Raw genomic sequence first — 25,605 nt, 5'->3', positions numbered from 1 at the left:
ATCCGTCCAGACACCTGCACTCACACTGACATACATACACCCCCACTCACACATACGCACCCCTCCGCAAACACGCACACCTCCCTCTCACCTGCACTGCATACATACAGTAACCCGCTCTCCCCATTCACTCACACAAACACATGTACACGCACACACGCACCCACAAACACCCCCTACACCTCCCATCCACAATCATTTACACCCTTACCACCTCCGCACATGCATACATTCACACAAACCCCACTCTGCATACACATATTTGCACACATGCACCCCCACTCACTCGCAGACTTGCACACATGCACCCACATTTGCACACATACATACACACACCCCACACCTGCACCCAACACTCCCCACCCCCCCTTTTTGGACAATCACCTTACCTTTTCCGGCGAGCTGGTCGTTCAGGAGGGAATGTGTCCTGGTGGTTTTGCACCACCAGCACCACCACGCCATCAAGACTCCACCAAGTCATATTATGGCTCGTAATATGGCAGCTGGAGTCTTGCTGCCGTGGCGGTGCTAGCAATGCACCTGCCTCTTCAACTCCATCGGCGAGGCCGATGGAGTCAGACTTCCGCCCATACATGGGCAGAAGTATTCCCACGACTAGAAATATGGTGGTCAGCAGACCACCAGCACCGGCGGTCTCTTGGCTGGACTGGCTTCGGCGGTCTTTCAAAAAGACCGCCAAAGCCGTAATGAGGGCCTGAGTCCTTACTTGATCATGCTCTGGTCTTACTCTGAAGGTTAAGGCCCCCACCCATTTGACAAGTCATATACTGGGTGATATTTTTACAAATAACTCTTCTTCGAAAATTCTTAACATCTTACTATTAACGTGGTTTGACCACATTGCCTATTTCCATATTCCGATCCTACCTGCCCACAGATGTTACTTCCGGTTCATAATAGGCCATGAGCATTTTCAGTTCATCGTGCTTCCCTTTGGCCTTACCAGCATCCCTTGGGTGTTCACCAAGGTGATGGCGGTGCAGCTCATCTGCGCAGGTCAGGGGTTTCAGTCTTCCCCCTACCTTAACAACTAGCTATTGAAGGCAGTTTCACCCCAGGCTGTCTTCTTTCACCTAGAGACTACAGCGGACCTCCTGCATTCGCTGGGGTTCACTATAAATGTGCAAAAGTCACACCTGACTCCCTCTCAGCCGCTCCCTTTCATCGGAGCTGTTCTATACATGATGCAGTTTCTGGCTTATCCTCCTGAGCGGCGAGTCCAGGCTATTCAGGCAACGATACCGATGTTTCAGCCTCTTTCCTGGATTTCAGTGAGAATTACTTTAAGGCTGCTGGGCCTCATGGCCTCTTGCATTCTGCTGGTGACACATGCCAGATGGCATATGCTGGCTCTGCAGAGGGACCTGAAGTTCCAGTGGATGCAGAATTAGGGGAATCTCTTCAACATGGTCCAGATCTTGAAGGGAACTGTGCAAGATCTGGTGTGGTGGCTCTCAAACTGCAGTTGGGTGAGAAGCAGAGCCCACTCTCTTCCCCAACCAGAACTGACAGTAGTGACAGATACTTCACTCCTAGGATCGGGGAGCCACATAGGAGGGACAGAGATCAGAGGCTTCTGGTCTCCGGCACAGTTCGGGCTCCACATCAATCTTTTGGAGCTCAGGGTGATCAGAATGGCATTGAAAGCATCCCTTGCCTCTCTCAAAGGGAAAGTAGTGCATGTGTTCATGAACAACAACACCACCACCACCATGTGGTACTGCAATAAGCAGGGTGGGATGGGGTCGTGGACCTTTTGTCAGGAGGCTCTTCGTCTCTGGATATGGCTGGAACATTACGGCATTTCCCTTGTGGTTTAACACCTGGGGGGGGGGGCTCTCTGAATGCCAAAGCAGACAAACTCAGTCAACAGTGCCTGGTCCATCACGAATGGCATCTCCATCAGCAGGTAGTGCAAGGTCTCTTTCAGCAGTGGAGAGAGCCTTTGTTAGATCTGTTTGTCTCTGCAGAGAACACACAATATCAGCAGTTGTGCGTGTTGAAGTTTTCGAGGCGGCACTCGCTTGGCGATGCTTTTCATCTCGAGTGGAGCTCAGGCCTCCTGTATGCCTTTCTGAACATACCACTTCTGCCAGAGTTCTCAAGAAGCTCAAGAATGACTGGGCCCAAGTAATCCTTGTGGCTCCTGACTGGGCACAAAGAGTCTGGTATCCAGAGCTATTGAGGATGGCCATCGATCCTCCGGTCAGACTGCCTCTTCGGGAGGATCGCCTGTTGCAGCAGCAGGGGAGGGTTCTCCACCCAAACTCGCTCATGGGCGGCAGTTAACAGCTTTTGAGTTTCCGCCCAAAGTATGTAATGTTATCTTGGCAGTGAGATATCCATCCACCATCTCATGTGTGCTCCGTTTGAGCCTCTTCACAATTGCCCTCTTGTGCTTCTAACATTAAAAACAGCCTTCCTTGTGACCATTACATCCACCAGCAGGGTGAGTGAGCTGCAGGCATTGTCATCTAAGCCACCCTACCTTTCCATCTATCCTGACAAAGTGGTGCTTCACACCAGGGCTTCCTTTTTGCTGAAAGTGTTTACGCTTTTTCATGTAGGCCAGTCCATCACCTTGCCTACTTTTTACGCACCTTCACATCCTTCTGAGGAAGAGGAGAGACTCCACCGATTGAGCCCAAAAAGAGCGGCATTGGCGTTCTATCTTGATCATACCAAAAAGTTCTGGATGGATGATCAACTCTTTGTTTGGTATGTGGGTGCGAAGAAAGGTCGGGCAGTGCAGAAGAGAACCATCCCTAGATGGGATATTCCTAGAGACCCTCCTCCGGGGATTGTAGTGCTTGGATATCTATTCTAAGGTAAGGAATCTGCAACTGGAAGTCTCTATCAGATGAACAAGTTACTTACCTTTGGTAACACCATATCTGGTAGAGACATATTCTAGTTGCAGATTCTTTACCAGCCTACCCATTCTGCCCGCTCTGCAAACTGATTTCTTGGGACAGGGACATCCCTTTCAGGGCCCTAGTTTTGATGCACCAGTGTTCAGTGTTCTTTATGGCTCTGCGCTTCTGGTGTGGAAATTCGTGAAAAGAAACTGATGTCAGCTCACTGGGTTGGCACCTATATAGTTCCTGTGATGTCCTTTCCGTGAGCACGATGCTGACAACAGACACAGAGCCGACCGATGCCATCTGACAGCGGGCATAGTACTGCTAGAGAAAAATATTCAGATCCAGCTTGATGCCTGGGGAAATTCTAAGGTGAGGAATCTGCACTAAAGTATGTCTCTACCAGAGAAGGCATTGCAGGAGGTAAATAAAGTGTTTGTTAATCTTTCAGCTTCTCTCTCACTTCTACGGCGCTGACACCCAGATTGTCGTTTCCTTAGCCAGTAATATTAGAAATGGCAACATCAGATTCAACAACAGCACGCTGGCAACCCATGAATAGATGAGTTCTAATTGCCTTCAACTAAATTGAGAAAAACAGAAGTCACTCACTTTGGTTAAGACATTTCTTTCTGGTCCCTCAGCTGGTGGCCTCAAGAACAAGGTAATCTCCCTGAACCCATAAAGAAAAAAATGGGGAGTGCAGATGGACAATAAACTGACATATGACAACCAAGTTAAAGCCGTCACGTCGTCTGCCAACTTTAACATCAAAACAGTAAAGAAAATTCTACCTTATCTTCCTGTGACATTATAGAAAACAGTTATGATGGCACTAGCCATGTCCAGACTAGCTTGCTGCAATTGCCTAATTTTAAATATCCAACATCAATTCCTCATCAAACTTCAAGTTCTTCAGAATACACCAGCATGTTTGATTATGGGCATCTTTAAATTTCAATCCACCAGTAAAGCTTCACATAAGCTCCATTGGCTACCATTCAGACAGAGAGTCATCCTAAAGGCCTTACCTATTACCCATTAGACCTGCCATGGCATAGGCCCGAAACATCTACAGAAGAGTTTCATCTGATATCGCCCAGCTAGACATTTGTGCTCTCTCAGTGCAGATAACATTATTGTTCCAATCTTCAGATGTTCTTTTTGGGGCAGAAGGAGCTTCATATGGAACACAGCTAAGCCGTGGAAAACCCTCCCGGCTTAATATTAAATCTGTCCCAGACAACTGATACTTCCAGAAAGCTTTGAAAACATGTTTTTTAGCTGTTAGGAATCTACTTTTTAACTGCATCATATTTCAGACATGTTGAAGCAGTACCAAGACACCCCCTGTATTTGCTGCGCTTTCCACATCATTTTAACCTAACCTAATAAAACATAACATAAACCAAGTTTGAGACTAGACTTTTGGTGGCCAGTTATTGGTCTGTGTATACAAAGAAATGTCAAAGACTGCTTAACTTGCTCAGCTAGTGATAAGTTGTTGAAATTACATACTCCACCTCTACATTGTAGGTCCCTCCCAGAAGGTCCTCGGGTGGAGGTATCTCTAGAAATTATTGGGTCATTAACTGGTGAAAGAGGCTCAGCCTATGTATTAATTGATCTCCACTCAAGATGGCCAGAGATTTAAAAAAAAAGAAAAAAAATCAACACTCAACTTTCTTAGTGGAAACTTTTCAAGAGAGGGTCTACCTAACACACTTCCTATTGACAATGAAGTTCAGCTGTGCTCCAAAGAAATGAATGAACTTTTACAACGAAATGGCAAAAAACACAAATTCTGTGCATTATACCACCAGGAACTAATGGGATGGTAGAAGGATTTAACAAAACTCTCAAGAGGCTATTCAACTGGCCAGAGCTAATGGGTTGTGCTGGAAAGAGGAGATAATGAAAGGATTTGAAGCCTATCACATAAAACCTCCTCAAACCACTTATAAAACACCATTTGAACATCTGGAAGGAAGAAAGGCCAATTTCAGGTTGTTACCTGGGTGGATGAAGTGGCATAAAGGTGGGGTAAAAGTCTCTGATAATGCACAAAAGGGAGAAAAAGAACTAAGATTACAGGCAGCTCGCAAGGAGAGGTATGATCAGACACATGGAGCCAAAATCATAAGATTCAAACTAGGTGATTGGGTTAAGGTTAAAGCTCCCACTTAAAGCATGAATTTGTCTAAATTTTCTGAGCCTTTAAGAATGATCAGACTCTTTAGAAATGCTGTAAAGACACTAGTTGGCAGGATTTGGAACCCAGGAGGAGTACTGAAGTATTTCTGGCCTGATCAAAATCCTGACAGAAGTGAAACTGGTAAAACAATAATTTCTGAGAGCAAACATAAGAGAGTTCCATACACAATAGTTTGTGTCGGATCAAGTGGAAGAAAGACACACCCGCCCAGTTTCCTAAAAGATTATATAGTTCAAGGAACGTAATGTAATTTTCATACCATGACTTTAGCCTTCAGCCTTATCTCATGTTGAGATGTGTGTATTTCTATCACTTTTTTTATCTGCTTTGGAAAAGAAATGTGGTTATTCCCATATTCAGCATGACAGTGTACAGTTTGTATTCCATTTCACTTTGTTCTTAACTATTTATTCCTGTGTTCCTTTCACCATATTTATTTACCTTGGACAACTTCTGATGAAATTGTATTACTTTAAAAAGAGGGAAGATGTGTGGTATTCTCCAGCAGAGTATGTGCCATCCCTCCCCTCATTAAATTCATGGTTTCTTCCCTTAACAATATACTGGAATATGGAATGTTTGTACCTTAGAATTCTGTGTTGAGCTTCACTGGAGATAGTGTTATGAAGTGACAGTTGAGGACATAGCTGTGGCTGAGGTGTATTCAATAAAGCTAGTGTTCATTCTCACACGCCTCCTCATCATTTAAACTTGATGAGTGACTTTTACAGCCTCGTTTCCCAGATCAGTTCCTGATGCAATCAAGCAGCTGTTCAAACTGCTTTTATAGGAAGGACAGACATCTGTTCAATGATTAACTACAAATGAGATAGTAGCGGGAATACTAATAAATCTTCCGGCTAAGGAAAAGGCTTAATCCCTCATGGATGCCATCAGAACCAGGGGATTGGGAGGCTTAACTGAGTGTGTCCTCATTTTTAAGTAAGTCTGGTGGGTAAATATAATCAGTTTTCTGGATGAAGCAATACGTTTGGTTTGAAAACTATATACGGAAAGCTGCCCATACAGTTTATAAGTGATCTTAAAAAGGAGAGTGAAATAGTTGAGGGTTTGAATTCATTTTCTGCTTGTCTATTAGACGGATACTTTCCTCATACTGTTTGTCGATTATCTAAATACAATAAAGACAAATCAAAGTGTATTAACAGGAAGTACTTTTTAAAATGCATTCAATTGTATTTTTCTCTAGGCATGGAATGTTCTGGCTTTGGATGGAAGCAACTGGCAAAGGATAGACCTTTTCAATTTTCAGACCGATGTAGAGGTTAGTAGGCTTTAGTCTCTAAAAATGTTTAAAAAATAACTAGTCTGGCCAAGACATAATGACACTTCTCATGTTTGCTCAAAGTTGATTCTGTTTTACATCTTAAATTTGTTGGGAAAATTTCCAATACAAATTGTAATATCCATGCTCTCAAGTAGTAATACTGGGTTGCCCTTTATTTTCTTATCTTGAAGTTTGTGTGAAGACAGGCGGCATGTGAGGAGAAAAAGATGTGAAGGGTTGGACATAATTTTTTTCAACAGTCTGCAACACCCTCTGATACAGCTAATTGGATGCCAGGCTGGCAGAAAAAAATGATTTTTCCCCCTTATTGACCAAGCATGACCATGGGTGGGGGACTCAAGGCAGATATGCCCCAGCTGCGGAGGAAGAGACGGTTTATTGTCCTTGAAGGTGTGCATGACCTCTGCCACCAACACATCCTCTTGAACCGTGAGTATCGTATGAACTTCCTTTAGTTCTCATTGAACTGATGGGAAAGAAAGGTCAGGTCCAAAGAGTGTGCCATAACATAGCTGTTCATGAAGAGTTCACCAAAAGGTCCGAAGGGAATGACTGCACATCCTATGAGAATCTTTGGAACCTGATCATGCATACTGCTTGATCACCACACTGGTGTTTACAGTGTATGTAACATAATCCATTGTGTCTAGACCAGTCCTCAAGACATATCTGGCTGCATCTTGTCCATCTTAGATTACCTGATAAAAGGCGTTTTGAAAATCATCAGGGATAGTCCGCAAAATCTCACTGGCCATGTCCCAGAGGGCTTATGTGTATCGTCCTAGCAGTTGTACAGCTTTAGGGAACCCGAAGGCCAAGATACATTAAAAAAAAGACACTTTTTCCAAAAGCGTTGATGTTTTTTTTTCCCCTATCCAGAGAAGTGGATTTGGATTAACTTTGCCACTAGATGTCTGAACTCCCAAGCTCTCTGGAGTTGGGTGCCTGGCCAGAAAGGCCGGATCGTCAGAGGAGAACCTATGACACCCAGTTATTCGGTGACTTGCAGGAGGGGCTGAACATGGTTTGGACCTGGTTGTCATCAAAATTAGGGCTTGGTTGAAGAGCAGCAAAGGCCTAGAGGAATCAGGCAGAGACTGTAAGATTTCTATGAATACATTTACTTTGGTTTCCATAATGGGGAGTTATAAGTCTGCTGCTCAAAGGATTGTTATCACAAAGAAGACACCCTCCTCTGTTGAGTGGCCCTACTGAGGAGTTCAGCCCTGCCCAAGCACAAGTGTCAAGTCGTCTGCCAGTGTGAGGATCTAGGTAAAGGCCAGCAGTGGTATACTGAGGGAGGGTAAGTTATTGTCTTCCCCATCATCAGTTTATTTGTCATGTGGTACATTGTGAAGCCCTTAAATGGTCTGATACAAACAAGGCTCCCAGCCTCCTCTAGAGTACTGGTGTCGAGGAAGGGGCTGGGGATCCTGAAACAGGCATAGGTCTGACTCTGGTCGAGCGAGAGGTTGGCTTTGGGACCCATTGTGATGCTGGCTATGCTGAAATCTGAGTCAGCACTTGGATGTTTGGCATTAACGAGGCCTCTGATGTCAGAGTGGAGGCATGGTCTGGCACTGGCAAGGACCCAGGTGAAGGCAATATAGAGTTAGTGTGCAACAGGGGCAGACCTGCCAACGGAAGTCCAACTGGAAGACTATGGCTCTATGGAATGTAAAGGTGTTCCTGAAGGAAACCGAATAACCCTGAACATTCTCAGCATTGCCTCCCTGAAAGAGAGATTTCAGATTCGCAGGGTTAACTCTGGGCACGTTGGGGAAAACCTCAGAATAGACTCAGTCAGACCTTTGCATGTCCTCAGTGTCAAAGCAACATGGAGATGCACCTCGCTTAGACATCCTGCACTTGTGACCTGACTTGTCGTTGGTCTTCATTTTAGACTTCTCTGACTCGGAAGGGGCCATATTTAGAGCAGGAATGGTCCCACAACTTGCTGCAGTGGCAGTTCTGATGTTTCGATTGTGACATACCTCTATTTTTGTGCTTCAAGATAAATAGTTTTGCCCCTCCCACTCAGTGATTGCCTTTGGGCGCATCAGAAATCATTTAACTTGGAGTCGTGCCTAGACCCTTGGCACCACAAGCACATATTGTGTAGATGCATGACTGACATCATGTTCCTGTAGTTATTGAAAGGTTTGAAGCTGGGAAAGACGTTTTCCTGGCAAATTGTATAAAAGGAAATTTTCACTGTGGTAAAAATCTAACAAAATAGGAAGCAGAGCTTCGGATCTTCATCAGCCAGAAAGAAAGAAACTGACCTCATCGAACAGGGCAAAGAAAGCCTCGATGCGGCTCTGCAGTGTCGTTTCTGGAGGTGGACAGACTCAAGTGGGACCACTTGCCGGTGCGGTGGAGGAACCCCTTTGAAAATTTCCAGATCTTGTATGGCTCCTGGGGATATTTAAAAGATAAGAGATCTCCAGTCATGTGTATCCATCAGGATAATAAATGCTGTTTCGTATTTTTTTTTAATGTAGCAGGAATCAGACAACAATCGATTAAGCCACTTCTATTTTATCGAGTTCAACAGACCAGCTTCAGTGCTTTCATTCTTCTGTCAATGAACTGTTGCTCAAATTGTTAATATCACTTTTTGTTGCTGCCCCCAAATTCCCACACTCCCTAACCCTTCACCTTTCTCTGCCTGAAGGCAATAATTTTTGTTTGCTCTTACTAATAAGTAAAGTCTGGCACATTTTTTCCTCCTGCCCACGGTTATATTGTCAAGAGGTAATTTAAAAGGGTTTTGTAAGATGGCCGGTGCATCTGGTCGGCAACTTTTAAGGATTTTTTTATTTTTTATCTGAGACGGCTATCCTAAAATATATTTCTAATTTTTAATAAATCCCAATCAGAGATGGCCACCTTGCATATGTGCACATTCACTGTGGCTATCTTAAATAAAAAAGCATTTGCTAAACCAAAATGTTTCGTACCTCAGACCTTTTGGATTTGCCAATCCATGTCTATCTTTTTAGCTACAAATCTGCTTGCTCGCTCCACCTAAATAAAGAAAGTAAATATCAACAAAATTAATTGTCTAGTAAACTGCTGCTCCTCATATTCCCTGTTAACAATCCCTTTTATACCGAAACTGCTCAGTAACTAGCCATGTTGAAATGTGAATCATTACTTATTTCCCTCTGTTCATTCTCTCCTACCTCACTTGGTAGATGTTCTGCAAATCTGAGGAAGACGCTGTGGCGTCATATGTAGCTCTGTTACGTAGGCAGGAGTAGCCTATGGCCATCAAGGGAGTCCATCTCATAAACTAAAATGTACAAGTGCTCCATAAAGCATTCAGCCCCTGCTCATGTGACCAAGGAGAGTGGGTGAATCATTGATGGGTCCAAGAATAGCAGAGTGAGAATGAATCAATATCCTTTTGGAGCCGACTTTATTGATTTTAATTTCTTGGATTACTCCACTTACCTATCAAGCATCCTTCAGTGCAGATAGTAGCCAGGCAATACCAGGACAAACTGGCTCCTCTTTCCCCTGTGACTCCTATCCTGACCAGATGTCAAGCCTCTTTGCACATCTGCATAGGGGAGGTCAGACGTTGTCACTTGAAGATGCTGAGTTCCCTGAAACTCTGCACACCCTTCCCAGTAAAGAAATTCCCACCTGCTTGAATAATATGTAGATTAAGCTTCAAGGTGCTTTATTCAGTTAATGGTGGTTGTTGGCAGACTGTATAGAATTTAAATTGGCCTATCCCAGAGATGGCTGCCACAAGTGAAAAAGCCTGGTCTTCCCAATAGGGGCTTGCAAGGATCCTCTCTTCCGGTTGCAATTTCCATGGCCATTGACTAAGATTCTCATCCCTTACGAGTCTAACCCTCTAATCACATTGCCTCCGCATGGCAGTCCTTGTCTCCACGCCTATGGTGAGTATTGCCCGTGCTGCATCATTACTGGAATGGGAATATTTTATTTTGCATTTATTGACAGTTTTTGTCTCCACTTTTTCGTGTGCCAGGCTGCTCAAGTAATTTTATGCTAAAATAAATGTTACTCTTGAGCCGACATCATGAAGACTAATTTCATAATGTCTTAGTTAAATAATGCTTCTTTCTCATGTCTGTGTAAGCATACCCTTGGTGGAGGGGAAGATTATAGACATCAACAGTCCAACTCATTCTATTCCCTAAATAACTTGCTGCTGTTTCTCTTGTAGCTGCACTAACACGCTCCTCATACAAATATAAGGATGCTTTTCACCACACCCACACAAGATTTTTCTTGTTGACACTGTACTCCTTTGCATAGAATGCAGCATCTCCCACTAAACTGGGTTTCAAAAATCACTATATTATGCTCTTACCCAGGTATAGATCTATGATTTACTCCGATCATAGATTGGTGCGGGCACTCAGACACTACATCACTTGTTTACCTACCTCTGCCGAGTCGGACTCATGCACTGATGTTTTTTTGGTTTGTTGTTAAAAGTATAGGACGGCCAACTATTAGTACCTTTTTCCTTAAAAGACAGCTGCTCACTCACAATATGGTTGAATATTAGCAGCTCACAAAAAACATTATTGGTCGGCGTAACACATAATTTGCTGTAGCATTATTATGCAAAATGACAACAGAATAGCTCTGTTTCTTAGTTCAGAATGCACCTTTGCATCGAAGATGGACCTGAGAATGCATTTTTCATTAAGAAAATGGCGCTAAATGCAACAGAACTCAAACAGCAGCAGCCAGTGGCTGCCTACACTTGTTAAATTCTTTGATCCTGTGCTTTTTGTAAAACATTACTCAAAGTTAAGTGAATTGATGTAATCACGTAATTTTCAGTAATCTCATGTCAAAAGAGTAACGAGAAATTACTCTGATTACTCCAGCGTAATTAAAATTCTGCTCAGGTAAAAAAATATTTCTGGGAGCGACGCATAAAAAAATGTTGCAAAATCCACCAGTGCCCACTGCTCCATAAAAAGTTGTCACATATCCCGCAACCCATTGCAGGGTTGGTCCTGTTGTCCTACTGATGCCATGATCTCACCCCCCATGCTGAGCCAGTGTTAGTCAGCCCTGTTTTGGTGAGCATGCAAAGAGAATGAATTTCACTTTTGGTAGAAGTCAGAATACCTTCTGCAATTTAACTCCCCTTTTTCAGTGACTTGCTGTACCATTGTTCTTAATTTTGGAACTAAGAGTTCTTCTAAACTTACTATGTGTATGTACCGGCAGTAGGTGGGCATAATCGCTGAGTTTGGCCATCTCCCCTTCAGTGCCCAGTAGCCTTATTTTAGGGTGGCCGTACAGTGTGAGATGGAAGATGAAGAAGTGCCAGCTGCCAGGATAATAATGATTCGGACTGGATTTCCTGCGGGGGGATGAGATGACTTCTTGTTCGAAGGAATGATTGAGGTCATTGTAGCACCTGGCAATCAGCCTGGCCACATTCAAGACCATTATTTTTGGGCTACTGTCCCACTCTAAACAGAGACAACTCTTGTTGCAGAGGGCACTGGAGTCCAGGAGGAAGGTGCAGCTATCCGTCTCATCCCACACCGCTTGTGAATTGCCTTCTCACATGAAGGGTTAATTTAAACTATTGAAGAGTATCTGCCATCCTCACCAAGTGAGCTCAATTTCTAACTTCTTAGAACAAGACCATCTAGTATTTGAGTGACGCCGGTTGTCTATGTTCCTGTGTATGTTCGTGTTCTTGTCACGACCTGAATGCTTCTTACTGCTGTAATCTGCCAGTCTCTGGGCACCACCAGGTTTCTTGCTTGTTCTGGATTGACCAAGGTAGGGGCGACCCTTTCCAGTAGCCACGGTGCTGCTGATAATAGAACACCAAGCATGCCGTAACCTCCAGAAGGAGTCCCAGAGGAAAAAACCCAACTTGGGAAAAACCTCATATCAAAGAACTCCTGAAAAAGATATAAAGAAAAGAAAACAAATGAGGCAAAAAAGTCTGGAACAAAAACTGCAGACAGGGAAAAGTAGGTGAAGTCCAAAATCACATGTTACAGGAGCAAGGAGCACAATGGAGACAGAAGTGTTTGCAACGCAAGGAACAGAAGACCAACTGTGCTTGTATACTGATAAACAGGAAGTGACATGCAGGAAGTGACATGCAGGAAGTAATGAAGACACCATATTGGATTGGGAAAAGCCACACTAAATTAAATAGCCGTAGTATAAAAGGTAGGGAGCAAGGCATGGAGGGAAGGAAACACAGACTCCTGGGATAGAGAAAATATGGCCAATAAGGTATGTGTCGGGGGCCTGGCCTGGGCAAGGCAGGATCCTGTGAACAACCGAGACTTTTCTTTGAATTTTGCCTACTTCAAAGGCAGCAAGGGGTATAAGTAGTGGGCACAACGCCCCAGATTTTTAGATGACTTCTGGACTCAAAAGGTAACTCTGCCAAGGAGAAGAGCTGAAGAGCTGGAGGAGGAGTACCGACCCTTTGCTTGTGACTGTGCTTTGCTGGGTTGGCCTGCAGTTGCTGCTCCTGCCTGAAAGAGGACAAAGACTGGACTTTGTGGTATATTCCTGCATGTGAAGTGTATCCAAGGGCTTGAATTGAGCTTGCCTCCTGTTTTAAAGTCTCAGGGCTGTCAAAGACTTCCTCTGCCAGCACCTGGACTCTTGCTGATAGTAAAAAAGGCTGGTCTCAGTAGAATGAAAAATCTTGTCTTCTTGGAGTCTTGCCCTCTATTCAGTAAACATCACATTCCATTTAGGCCTATGTTGGAGCTGGCAAAAACAAACTTTTATCAAACTTCCAAACAATATGAAAACACTTTTTTCTGACTTGGTCAACATCATGCTTCTAAATACATTTGGAAGATTTACCTACATTTGTAGATAACTTGGCCTGATTCATGGATATGGCAATCATGCTGCACCATCACACTTGGATGTTTTCCACTGGATTCTGAGGAGATATCCAAGTGCCCTCATGGACATGCCATTTACTCGCAATTGGCTGTTCATAGAGGAGAACTCTGGGGAGTTTCAGAAACAGCAACTCTGTTTTTTTTGGGTCTGGCCTACCCAGTGAAGTTACATCCATATAATAGTAAAAGTCAAGGCAGTGCTGGCTTTCTCAGCCAATCCAAGTGCTTCAATAGATGCACCACTTCTTTTGGGTCAGGACTGGATGAAGACAATCAGCAGACCAAGTCCTGCCATTTTTCCCTAGTTCCACTGCCACAAAACCTCCCTGACACCCTCCTTTAAGCCACCACTTTCTAGAGGGGTAGCAGGCCCCCCAGTTTTCCACCAGTTGGAAGATGATGGTGGCAGATCACTGGTCATCTAGCTGATTACACCAGGGCTACCCTACCCTACCCTTTCCATCTCTTCAGGCCTCCCTCCTTCTGCCAGGATGTAGCCTTTGGCACATGCCTCAATTTTAGAGGAGGAGGTTCTTGCCTTGTAGAACAAAGGGGCCATAGAGGGGGTCTGTCTAGAAAGAACTGCACAGGATTACATTTCTTTCACTTCTTGGATCTCAAGATGGCTGTAGGTCTGAAAACCTTTACTCAACATTCACCCTGAAACTCTTCTTTCGGCTCGACAAATTCAAGAGGTTGTTTGTGAGCAAAGTCCTGAGGGGACTTGGCTGGTGCCCAAGGACCTCACAGATGCCTACTTTCATCTTCCAGTTTTACTCGTCCACAGGCATTACATGCGATTCCCAACACTATCAGCTCATAGGACCATATTTGGGTACTTCTGTCTGAAGAGATGAACATGATATTCTACAGACTAGGGTATCCATATGTGGATCTATTAGCCATGGACCAGAACAGGGCAGGAAGTATCCTCGGTTTAGTGCTGTGCATTACCATCTGAATGGTTCCCTTTCAACTGGTCACAATGTATACTATTTTATTATTATCTATTCTACATCTGTTGAAGGTTCTCTGGATGGTGTGGAAACATCAAGTGCAGATGCTTTACCCAGTCTTTTTGGTTAGGTAGAGCTGGTACGCCAGTTTGTTGACGCCCTGTTTTCTGACTCTTGCCCCTCTCTTGCAAAGAGTGGATCTGCTTTTGCAGCAGAATGGTCAGCTTCTCCACACTAAAACCCAGACAATGCAGCTGCACAGATGGAAACAAGTTAGTATTGAGGTCTGAACCAATTTTCATCTCAACTTTCTAATAGTCTGTGTTTTGCACTGTTGCTTGCCTAGCAAGGTGAGTATTAGCAACTGTTAAAGGTTATTTAGCTGTCTGAACTATATGCCGGTGATGGCCGGTAATTTTACAAGGGAGGGGGAGGTTACACATGCACACATACTTCACTCACACCCATTCATTGACACACACACTCACACACCCATTCACAACACTCACTAACGAATAAACATACATTCATATATTTATATATGCACACATGCACCAAACATAAAAAAAGAACTTACCTCAAGAGCAGCAGCTCTGACAGGAAAGCCTTGGAGGTCCCAAGAGGGTTGGGACTGCGGCCTTCCCTCATTAGCTGACCTAAAGTCAGCCAATGAGGGAAGACAGCAGTCCCAATCATGTCTCAGACTGGAATGGGGTCATTGAGACTGCTGATCCCATCCCACTCTGTGAAGAGGTGTCACTGATTGACACACGGTCTTGGGCACTTCAGGGCTTAAAACTGAAGCACCCAGGTCTGTGGCAATCAATGGCAATCCCCCTCGTCATGAGGGGAAGGCCCTTGAGGCACATTTGCCGGGCTGAAGAGTCATGCCCACAGGGCTGTGACGTTTTCAGCCCAGCAAAGTTCAGCTCAGGCAGCCAGGAGTCTGAGCATTTAGCGTATGTCCAGCTCCTGCATGCCTGACCTGAACCAGAAGAGTATCTGTCAGGCTGACTTTTGTTCAGCCTGATAGATACTCTTCAAGTCACGAAAAAGGTATGGGGACATGGCCCCCTCAGCCCGTACCCATGGGCCACTCCTGCCATCTGCCTTCATGTGTCTTCAAGACCAGTCTTCTATGTTTAAATTCCCACTAGCGTCACATTTTCTGAAAGGTTTACTGTATTCCATCTCTGTTTATTGTTTCTCAGTTGAATTTAAATTTTGTGTTGACTTTTCTCATCCGGATGCAGTTTCTAAATTTGATTTCAGACTTTGAAGGCTGTCTTTTTGGTGGCAATGACTTATGCCAGCCGGGATGGTAAAACCCAACTCCTTTTGATTGCACCACCATTCATGGTATTCTGCCCATATAAAACGGTTCTTCACACCTACTCATCTTTTTCATCAAATGTGTTATATGCTTTTCACATGGGCCAGTCCATTGGCCTTTCACCTTTCTTCCCTCTTTCTCATCTCCCCAGGGACACCATGTAGTATCATATCAACCTTACTCAGCAGGCCACAGTAGATAATTTGCTCTTTGAGGACTTCACAAGATCCAAGAAAAGCAAGGTTGTAACCAAATGTGCTATTTCCAAGTGGGCCATCCTCTGTATAAAGAAGTTCTATGCATTGACAAGAAAGGCCCTCTGCAGGGTATTTGTGCTCATCCACCTAGTGCCATGGCTGCTTCCGTAGCCCCTACGAAGGGTGTTTACGCTGCTGACGTCTGCCTGAAGGCCACGTCGTCATCCTTACATAATTTTGCAAAATGTTACTGCCTCCCAGCGCAAGCATGCAGTGATAGATACTTTGCCAACTTTGTGCTGCTTGATAGGTGGATGATTGCCTTTTTGAGAGCTTTACAGTAGCCAAGATAGGCAACATGGTGACCAAATGCAACATTTTATATTGGATGATCCTGCTTGTAAAGATCTAAAATGCCTTGACAAAGAAAGTCTATCTGGAAGGTATTTGTTCCCACACCCCTCATGCTATGGCTACTTCCGCGTCTGTCAGGAGAGACGTCCCAGCAACTGACATCTGCTTGTGGCTCCAAGTCTTCCTTACATAATTTTGCTACGCGTTACTGCCTCACAGCCCAAGCATGCCCTGATGGATAGGATACTTTGCCAATGGTGTGCTGCATGGTGAAAGCACATTATACAAGCACCTATCATTGCAAGTTATGTGTTTAGTTTGTCTTTTCAGATTCCTCCTAACATTACTTGTCAGTTTTGATCAGATAAGAACTGGAGGTTGTGACATGAAGTCAGAAAGGTTGAGGGAAGCTCAGTAGTAATATTAATAATTATGGGCCTTATTACGAACTTGATGGAGGAGTTTCATCCATCACAAATGTGATGGATATCTTGTCTGCTATATTATAATCCATTTTATTCTATGGAGATTGTAATACGGCGGACGGGATATCCGTCACATTTGTGATGGAGGAAACCCCTCCAGCAGGGTCGTAATAAAGCCCTATATTTTAATGACATACAGTGAATTCATAGCCATAGATCAGTGCCCCATCATGAGTGAGTTATAATCAGTCATTTACATTCTGAGACAGACATATTAAAATGAGGCATTGATAGCAGGAGACCCCGGCATGATTAAGAGCTGCCTGTACTCTCTCGCTGTGTGTACCTTTTTGGTTACCCTGTGTTATGACCCTAACTTATCAACCAGACCTTTCTCACTTGCACCTTCTTTTCCCTCTCTGCCTCTGCTAATGGCATCTCCTACACTGAAGTAACTTGTAAAAGACATATTTATAATATTGATTACAATCCTGTTAAAAGAAAGGACCAGCATTTTAAACTTTCAACTATATTTTTTGTATATGATGTTAAGGGCCGTGTGGTGGAAAATATTTCCAGGCGATGCAGTGGCTTCCTGAGACAACTCAGTTTGAGAGGATGTCTTGGTGTTGGAGATGCTGCTTTAAAGTAAGTGACGGGAAATTATTTGAATATTCTGTAATAAGCATCTTGGACAAAAACACAAATGTAAACCATCTTTGTTTTTTTTCAAAACGATTGACTTGTAATTATGTATAATAACACAAAAAGTACATCTAGTGTCAGATAAACCCTGAGTAAAATGAAAATCCATTGTTTTTAACCATGCAAGAAAGCAAAGGTTGTAAGAATATGAAGAAATGCAAAAAACAAATGTTCAGGCTCAAGGAAAGAGGTCATAAACAGAAATTAAAACATTGGAGTGTTGGGAGCTCCATTCAAGTCAGTGGAGTGCTCCGGGCTTCTAATGGCCATTAGAAACCTGGGGCACCAACATTTCAGTGTTTTTGTTCATAGCTACTGCTATGAACAAATGCCTCACACAGCCCGACAGGATTTCAGTCCTGTTTGGCTCCATGAGGCTTTTGTTTTATTTATTAGAACATTCTTCCCTCTCATGGCAGAATGTTCTAATATTCTTATAGCCCTTCGTAGCTTTCTATACCGGCATTAAGGTCCCGCTCCCTTGTTAAAGGCCCTCACAAACGCTGAAGCAGGCTTTTAATGGCTGTTGTAGCCTGCGGTCTATAAGGCTATAATAGAACAGCTGTTCTGCTGTACAGAAACCGTGAATTATAAGAATCAAAGATTTAATTGTAGGGATCTAGTTAAAAAGTTAAAAGATATTGCAGTCTACTCTAGGAAAATGGGTTTAATCACGACTGAGAGGGATGTTTTTTTTTTAAGATGAAAACATCTAGAGGTGAAGATTTTATTGGATGATTGCAGGTACCTTGACTTTCTTACTTCTTGTTGGGGGTCCATAGAGTATAAATGTTTAAAAATTAAAGAAATATCAGGTTAGTCAACATGCACTTTTCCCACTGCCATTGCACCTCTTTAGGACTGACCTGTATACAGCTTTGATTGTGTATCCAGACTTTTTGAAAATGTAAGAAATATTACAAAATCAATAACAGTAATACTTAAAAATGTTTTTTAATAAGTAAGAGTGTGTAATTCCTCTTGCCTGGTATATAGGATATGTTATTTGAGGTTAAGGACAGCCATTGTTCAAATGTATTTTGTACACTGGATGAGTAGGCTCCACTTCTGAAGCACAAACGCTTTGGCTGCCAGTTTAGAGTACAACGATGTATTTGTGTGATAGAGGATTGTCCACAACTAAGACAAGATTTATATTTATATGTAACTCCTAACATGCTCTTGACAATTCCATTTTTTGTGTGATCAAATATGTAAGTGTGCCAGAAAGTATCCTCTTTCTGGCATGGTTCCCCCCACTTTTTAGCTGTTGCCAGTATGTTTTGACTGCGTGCACTGGGATCCTGCTACCCAGGACCACAGTGACTATGCTTTCTCCCTTTAAACTTGGTGGCTTGGACCAGACACACCCCACATTTGGCATATTGGTGCCCCCTTGTAAGTCCCTAGTGTATGGTACACAGGACATCGGGTACCAGGGTTCCCCCATGGGCTGCATCATGTATTATGCCACACATAGGGAGCCCATGCAAAGTATATCTGCAGGCCTGCCATTGCAGCCTGTGTGAAATGGGGCATGCCCTCTTTTCACTACAGGTCACTGTAAGTCACCCATATGCTAGGCCCTCCTAGCCCAGAGGGTGGGGTCCAACGTCTGAAATCCTCTCCTAAACCAGTGGTGAAAAAGAAAAGACTAACAGTCACATTGTCGACGACATCCTCGTCATTGAAATGATCGTCAACCACCGTGAAAGTTAAGTTGATCTCTGTGACACTGTTGATGACCAGCTCTCCGACTACTACATCGTCGGTGACAATTACCGCAACAGTGATGACAACTATGATGACGGCCACGTCTTCATCATCAACAGTGGCTGCAACATTGATGACAACAGTAACATCGACGAGGACCACTCCGTCAATGAAGAGTACACCGTCAACAAAGACCATACTGTCCACTAAGACCGTGTTGCAGACGAGAGCCACACTGTCCACAAAGAGCACGCCATTGATGAGAAAACCCATGTTGACGGCAACACAAGCCCAACATCTTCAAATAGAGGGAGACGTTTCCAAATTTCTGTCTACTCCCCCATCAAAGACTTCATCAAAGAGGCTGCATTCTACACCTTTGGTAGAGTGCCCAGGAATTACTTTGCCTAGCAAGGTGTCTCTTTTCTCACTGAGCCATTTGGTAGATGCTGATGATTCTGATGACATTGATCAGAGCCCCTTTGGTACGACCCACAGCCCATCAGAACTGCTGGTCAAATACCAGGAAGATGATGAAGAGTACTATGTGCCTGTGTATCAAGGACATCAATATGGTACTCAGTTACATCAGCCTATGGCTTAGTCTCAACATTACTTTCCACCACAGGATATGATCCAGGTACCAATATCCCTGGTTCAAGACCTACCCTATGCCACATGATTACTACAGACATTTCCAAACGCCAGCAGGAATACAGTCTGCTTCAGAACCTCTTCTCATTGCTAAATCACAGCGGCCAAGGCCGCCACCCACTCTGAAGATGACACCAAGCTCTCTCTTGGTAGGTAAATCCAAACAATATGGCACTGGAAATGTCCTTCCTCTCCCCACGTGTAGTAGGTCATAACAACAGACTCCTCGCTGGAGGGCTGGGGAGGTTATTTCCAGGATCTGCAAATACAGGAAAAATGAAGTTCCCAGCAGTTGAAAAGACACATCAGTTTTTTAGAACTCTAGGCAGTTTTTCTTGCTCTTCAAGCCTTTCTTCCCAGAATACAAGAGTTGTAAGTTTTATAGAAATGGACTTCAACTCATCGAATCAATATCAGAGCAGATATCTTACGCAGAACAACTTAAACGTCTCACGAAGCTGAAGCAAGTGATCCTCAACAAAATTTTCTGCAAATGATGGATGCCAGCCTCTTTTTGCAATAAAGGACAACAAAAAATGCCAGTTCTACGCAAGTTGGGGTCCCCGCAAGGGTTCTTGGGGGAATACGTATTTGATACAGTGGTCAGGGATCTTTGCTTACACTTTTCCCCCGATCCCTCTTATTCCGAGGCTTATCGAGAAGATGAAGGGAGAGCCTTGCCGGCTGATACTAATTGCTCCTCTCTGACCCAGACAACATTGGTTTATGGAGCTCCTGATACTGTCAGAGGAGTCTCATGTACAGCTCAATCATCAGAAGGATCTGTTATCGATGAATCACAGACAAATCCTTCATCCAGACCTGATTTCTCTACATTAATTGCATGGCTCCTGAACACAATGAACTCCAACACCTAGATATTCCTCAGAAGTGTAGGGTTATTCTGGTAAGAGCTGAGGAAACAATTAAAACCCATTGTTTGAATTGGAAGCATTCCTGTTTATGGTGTCAAAGCTTAAATGTACATCCTATCTCCTCACTTCCTGAACACGTGTTGCCATACCTACTCTCTGTTGCCAAAACAGGTCTGGAGCATTCTTCAATCAAAGTACATTTGGCAGTGATTTCTAGATACAGAAGGGTCATGGGTTCTCCTTCTCTATGGTCAAACAGACTAATTCTGCAGTTTCTCAAGGGGCTCTTCAGAACATTTCCTCTAATACGATTGCCTTCTCCGGTATGGCAGCCTAACTTGGTACTGTTGCATCTTATGAAAACACCTTTCAAACCAATTCACAAGGTAAAATTCTTGACATGGAAGCTTGCCTTACTTTTGGCTTTAACTTCAGCAACAAGATTAAGTAAGCTGCAAGCTTTCACACTTAAAGAGCCTTATCTTCGATTCAAGCATAATGGAGTTATACTTCAAATGAATCCTGAGTTTATACCTAAGGTACGGACGGACTTCCATCTCAATAAACCTGTTCTTCTTCGTACTTTTTTCCCGAATCCGCAGACACATGCAGAAAGGACTTTGCATACTCCTGATGGAAAAAGACGCTTAAAGTTCTTTATATAGCATACAAAGGACTTCTGCAAATCGGAACAGTTGTTTGTTGCATATGGTATCCATAACAGGGGAGGTCCAGTCACTACAGCCACAATTGCAAGGTGATTTGCATCAGCAATACAGCTCTGCCATTCAAAGGATGGCAGACTCCTTCAATCTAAAGTCAAGGTGCATTCCACTAGAGCAATATAGACAACAGCGGCTCTGTTTGCTGGAGTTTTGATTGACAGTATCTGCTGAGCTGCAACTTGGAAAACGCAATTTACTTTCACGCAGCATTATTATCTAGATTACCGCAGTGATGCAGCAGTGGGTCAAGCAGTACATCAGCATCTTTTCCAATAAGGTGAGCCTTTGTTACACTATAATGTATAATGTTGTACCCACCATACCCTCTTATATGCATGCGTATTTTTTCCATATCTATATTATTATATATATATATATATATATATGTATATATATATATATATATATATATATATATATATATATATATATATATATATATATATATTGCATTACCAACTACTCTGATTCAAGCTTGTGAATCTATGAAAGATACCCCTATACTGGAGAAATAATTTTGTAACTTACCTGTGACTCCCATTCTCCACTACTGGAATCTTTCATAGATTCAAATACAACCCACCATCCTCCCCTAAGAGCCTCTTCTTCTTGGCCAGTGAGGTTGATGTCACTAGTGCTTGGAAAATCTGAGGGAATATGCCTCTCTTGGGAGTGTTCTAGAGGGTGCTGTCGCCTGATTGGTCATTGTTTAACATTGGTCCTTTTTTTTAAAAGGACATAGATACACTATTAAGCTGAACTTTGTATTCCCTTTACAGCCTATTATACTGATATGTACTGCTTACTATGATACCGTGGGACCCCCACTTCGACAGTGGGGAATGATTCAAGCATGTAAATCTATGAAAGATACCAATACCGGAGAATGGGAATTACAGGTAAGTAGCAACATTTTTTTCCCTATATTATAATGGTCCTGTTAGGAAAACAGAAATAGATAATGTTTAAAGTGGGATTAGAGGGGTAAATAGCTGCTACATGCCCTTGACATGGTATTTTACGTAGCCCTCTTGGGATAACGGCCATAATGATTTCTAAATGGGGGGTGATGGGTGTTAAGTGGCTGTTGCATTCTCCTCCCACTATGGTGCAATGCTGTGTATTGAGGAAATGGGCGTGAATAGTGTTTTTTAAATAGGGATGATTGGGGTTAAATGCCTGGTGCATATACCCGATACTGTTATTTATTAACTGTTGAAGGTAAGTGGGCATAGCTGTGTTCTGGATGGGGGATTATTGGTGTTACATGATCATTGAATATATTTGAAAATGTATTAGGCTTGTTCAAGGTAGGAGATCGGGATAGGGATTTGTTTTGCATTGGGGCTCAGGTTTTACATGTATTTGCTACTGTACTTTCATGACTCCTGTAAGGACATGGTAGTAGCTATTTTACTCACAGGGGATTGTGGGCTTTGAACAGCTCTTGAACACAATGTCCCCTATATTATAACGGTCCTGTAAAGAAAACGAGAATACATAACTTTTACATGGGAATCTATATCTTGACATTATGTATTGTCTGTTGCAATGGAGTATACATACCATCAAGATTTTTGTCCGCCTGCCATTTTTAATATCATCAGGATCTCAGGTTTAATCACAGTGGAGTCTACTCTGTTTCCGCTCTGATTAAACCCATCCAATGGTCCTGTGGAGTAAGAGCTGTTGGAGGCAGACTTCTAATTACACTCACCTAATCTAACATTTAGCATGTTTACCCTGGAGGCATCAAATGTGTTATTGGGATCTACCAGACAAATCACTCCACCAACTAAGAATGGCCATTCACCACCACAGAATCGAATAAGAGCTATCAATAAGCCTATTCATTTGGTGTCCCCTCCAGGTGAGGTTTCCCATGTCGAGTCAATTAAGCCATAGGCTCCACTCCTGGTGGTGCTCTTCCGCTACTTGATTTAAGTTTCAGCTTTGGAAACGTACTCTCACCGGAACCCAAAGATCTTGGTTTCCCAAAAGCTCCTCGGCGGGTCATGGGAATAACGCTGCCAGATCGCCAGTTGCATCATTTATCGTCGGAACTACGATGGTATCTGATAGCCTTCGAACCTCCAACTTTCATTCTTAATTAGTAAAAACATTCTTGGTAAATAATTTTGCTTTGGTTCGTCTTGTGCCAGTCTAAGAATTTCACCTCTAGGGGCACACTGTGAATGTCCCTGGCTATTCCGCTTAATCACGGCCCCAGCTCTGAAACCCAATCAAATAGAACTAGAGTACTATTCTATTATTCCTAGCTGAAATGTTCTGGTGACAGGCCTGCTTTGATCACTCTAATATTTTCAAAGTAAATGCTTGGGATCCTCAGGAACCCAATAAAGAGCATGAAAGGGGTGCAGACAGGCATGAGCTAGAACAGGTGGTAGCCCATCTCACGTCATACTGCCAGCTCAAGCCCAAGATCCAAATACAAAAAAGTTTTTTAACTGCAACAACTTTAATATACGCTATTGGAGCTGGAATTACTGTTGCTTCTGGCACCAGACATGCCCTCCAGAGGATCGTCTTTAAAGAATTTAAAGTGTACTCATTTTAATTACAGGGCTACAAAAGAGTTCTATATTGTTATATGTCGTCCCTACCTTCCCGAGTTGGGAGTGGGTAGTTTGCACACCTGCTGCCTTCCTTGGATGTGGTAGCCGTTTCTCAGACTCCATCTCAAGATTCGAACCATGACTCCCCACTACTTGTGGTCACCATAGTAGGCACAGAAAGTACCATTAAATGCTGATAGGACAGGCATCCAAATGTATCAACACAGGGACATGTGATTGGCCAGAGATTATCTAGAGTCATCAAAGCTGCTGGGTGAGCCCAGATGGGTCTTGCTTTGTTAAATGCATGAAATTCGGGAGGCCAGCGTTCATCAGAGTTTATTAGCTCTAGAATTATTACAGTCATCCGAGTCAAAAGAGCCATAACTGATTGTTAGAAATGCGGTCTCTATTTGGCAGAGGTATGCACCCTGTCAGAGTTGGGACCAGTACTCTAGTCAGGGTAAAATGTGGTCTGTAGTTGGCAGAGGTGTGCACCCTCTCCGAGTACGGACCACTCTAGTCAGGGTAAGTCAGATACACACCTTAAATTAACCTGTGCTCACCCTCTGGTAGCTTGGCACAGAGCAGCTAGGCTTAACTTAAGAGGCAATGTGTGAAGTATTTGTGTAGCACTTATACTTGAGTAACACAGTGAAAACACCACAAAAAGACTCCAAACCAATTTTGAAAAATAGAGAATATTTATCGGAGTGGATTAAGACCAAGACAACAAAAGTCACATAAGTATTTCTCAACTTATCTCCTTAAATACACCAGGTAACCACAGTGCTTGAGGGGGCATGTTTGCTTATTTTATTTTCTGTAGGGCAGTGCTTTGAGCGAGCACGAAACCAGTGCTCCCTACTTGATTGATCAAGTTAATTGATGTCAGTCCCTCGAGACCGATTTGTTCTCAGTCAAACACCCAGCAGCCTGCGAGCACCCGAGGCAGCTGCAGAGGCCAGTTCAAATCACCCCATGTTCACTGTACCTTTGTCTGAAGTTGCAGGGCAGCCTCGTGACTCTTGTCTCTGGTTTTGTGTGTTGGAAGGATGTGCTGCAATGGGGCGCACTGGGTAATCCTTGGGCCAGAGTTAGTGGTCCGTGGACAAGGAGGAACAAGGGCCGCGATTCCCTGTCGATTAGGTTCCTTTTGCCTTAAAGATGTTGCACGCAGTAATGGTTTGGCCTATGTGGGCAGGCCAAGCTGACGCTGCGTTGCAGGAGCAACCCCAGTTATCAGGGCAAAGCTGAGAGGTCTGTGTTGCAAGGGCTTCCCTCAGTGCTGGCTGCGAGTTCTGAGGCGGCGATCATAATCAGTGTGGGGATCTGGCCCTCAAATGCGTTAGTTGCAGGTCAGAAGCAGAATGCTTAGACCGTTATATGGCCCCTTTTACTGGTCAGGGTTACTGCGTGCTCTCCTGAATGAAACTGGGCTGTTAGGCTCACAGGCTGAGTCGGGGACGAGATGCGTTCTGATCTTTGTCAGCAACCAGCTGTTGGACTCTCGAGTGGCTGAGTTCCACGGCAGCTTGCAAGAAGGGGAAGTCTTTGATCACCCTAAGACTTCAAAGAACAGGAAGCAAGTCAGCAAGCCCTTGTAGTCGCTCGGAGTTCAAATGAGATGAGTGTAGTTATTCCCAGGTCTAGTAGTGTACTGATTTGATGGGGTCAGAACCCCAGTACTTGCACCAAAAACGTGCCTTTGATGTACAGGTGACTTCAAAGGAACTCTCTCAAGTTCACAAGGATCCCTTTCAACCCGGTCCTGTCTGCCAGGCAAT

The 25,605-nt window shown here is 43.6% G+C and overlaps 1 protein-coding gene across 1 annotated transcript in view; it reads left to right on the top strand.

Annotated features, from left to right (window-relative positions):
* The window catches only part of FBXL2 (F-box and leucine rich repeat protein 2), a 403,194-nt gene that overhangs the window by 124,035 nt on the left and 253,554 nt on the right, over positions 1 to 25,605 (top strand). The window contains exons 4-5 of the mRNA XM_069214254.1: positions 6,308 to 6,382; positions 17,124 to 17,218. Coding sequence (XP_069070355.1) covers positions 6,308 to 6,382; positions 17,124 to 17,218 — 170 coding nt within the window. The remainder of the gene's footprint in view (positions 1 to 6,307; positions 6,383 to 17,123; positions 17,219 to 25,605) is intronic.

This window comes from Pleurodeles waltl, chromosome 2_1 (assembly GCF_031143425.1).
Source record: "Pleurodeles waltl isolate 20211129_DDA chromosome 2_1, aPleWal1.hap1.20221129, whole genome shotgun sequence".
NCBI lineage: Eukaryota > Metazoa > Chordata > Amphibia > Caudata > Salamandridae > Pleurodeles > Pleurodeles waltl.
This window is presented reverse-complemented; position numbering and strand designations above follow the sequence as displayed.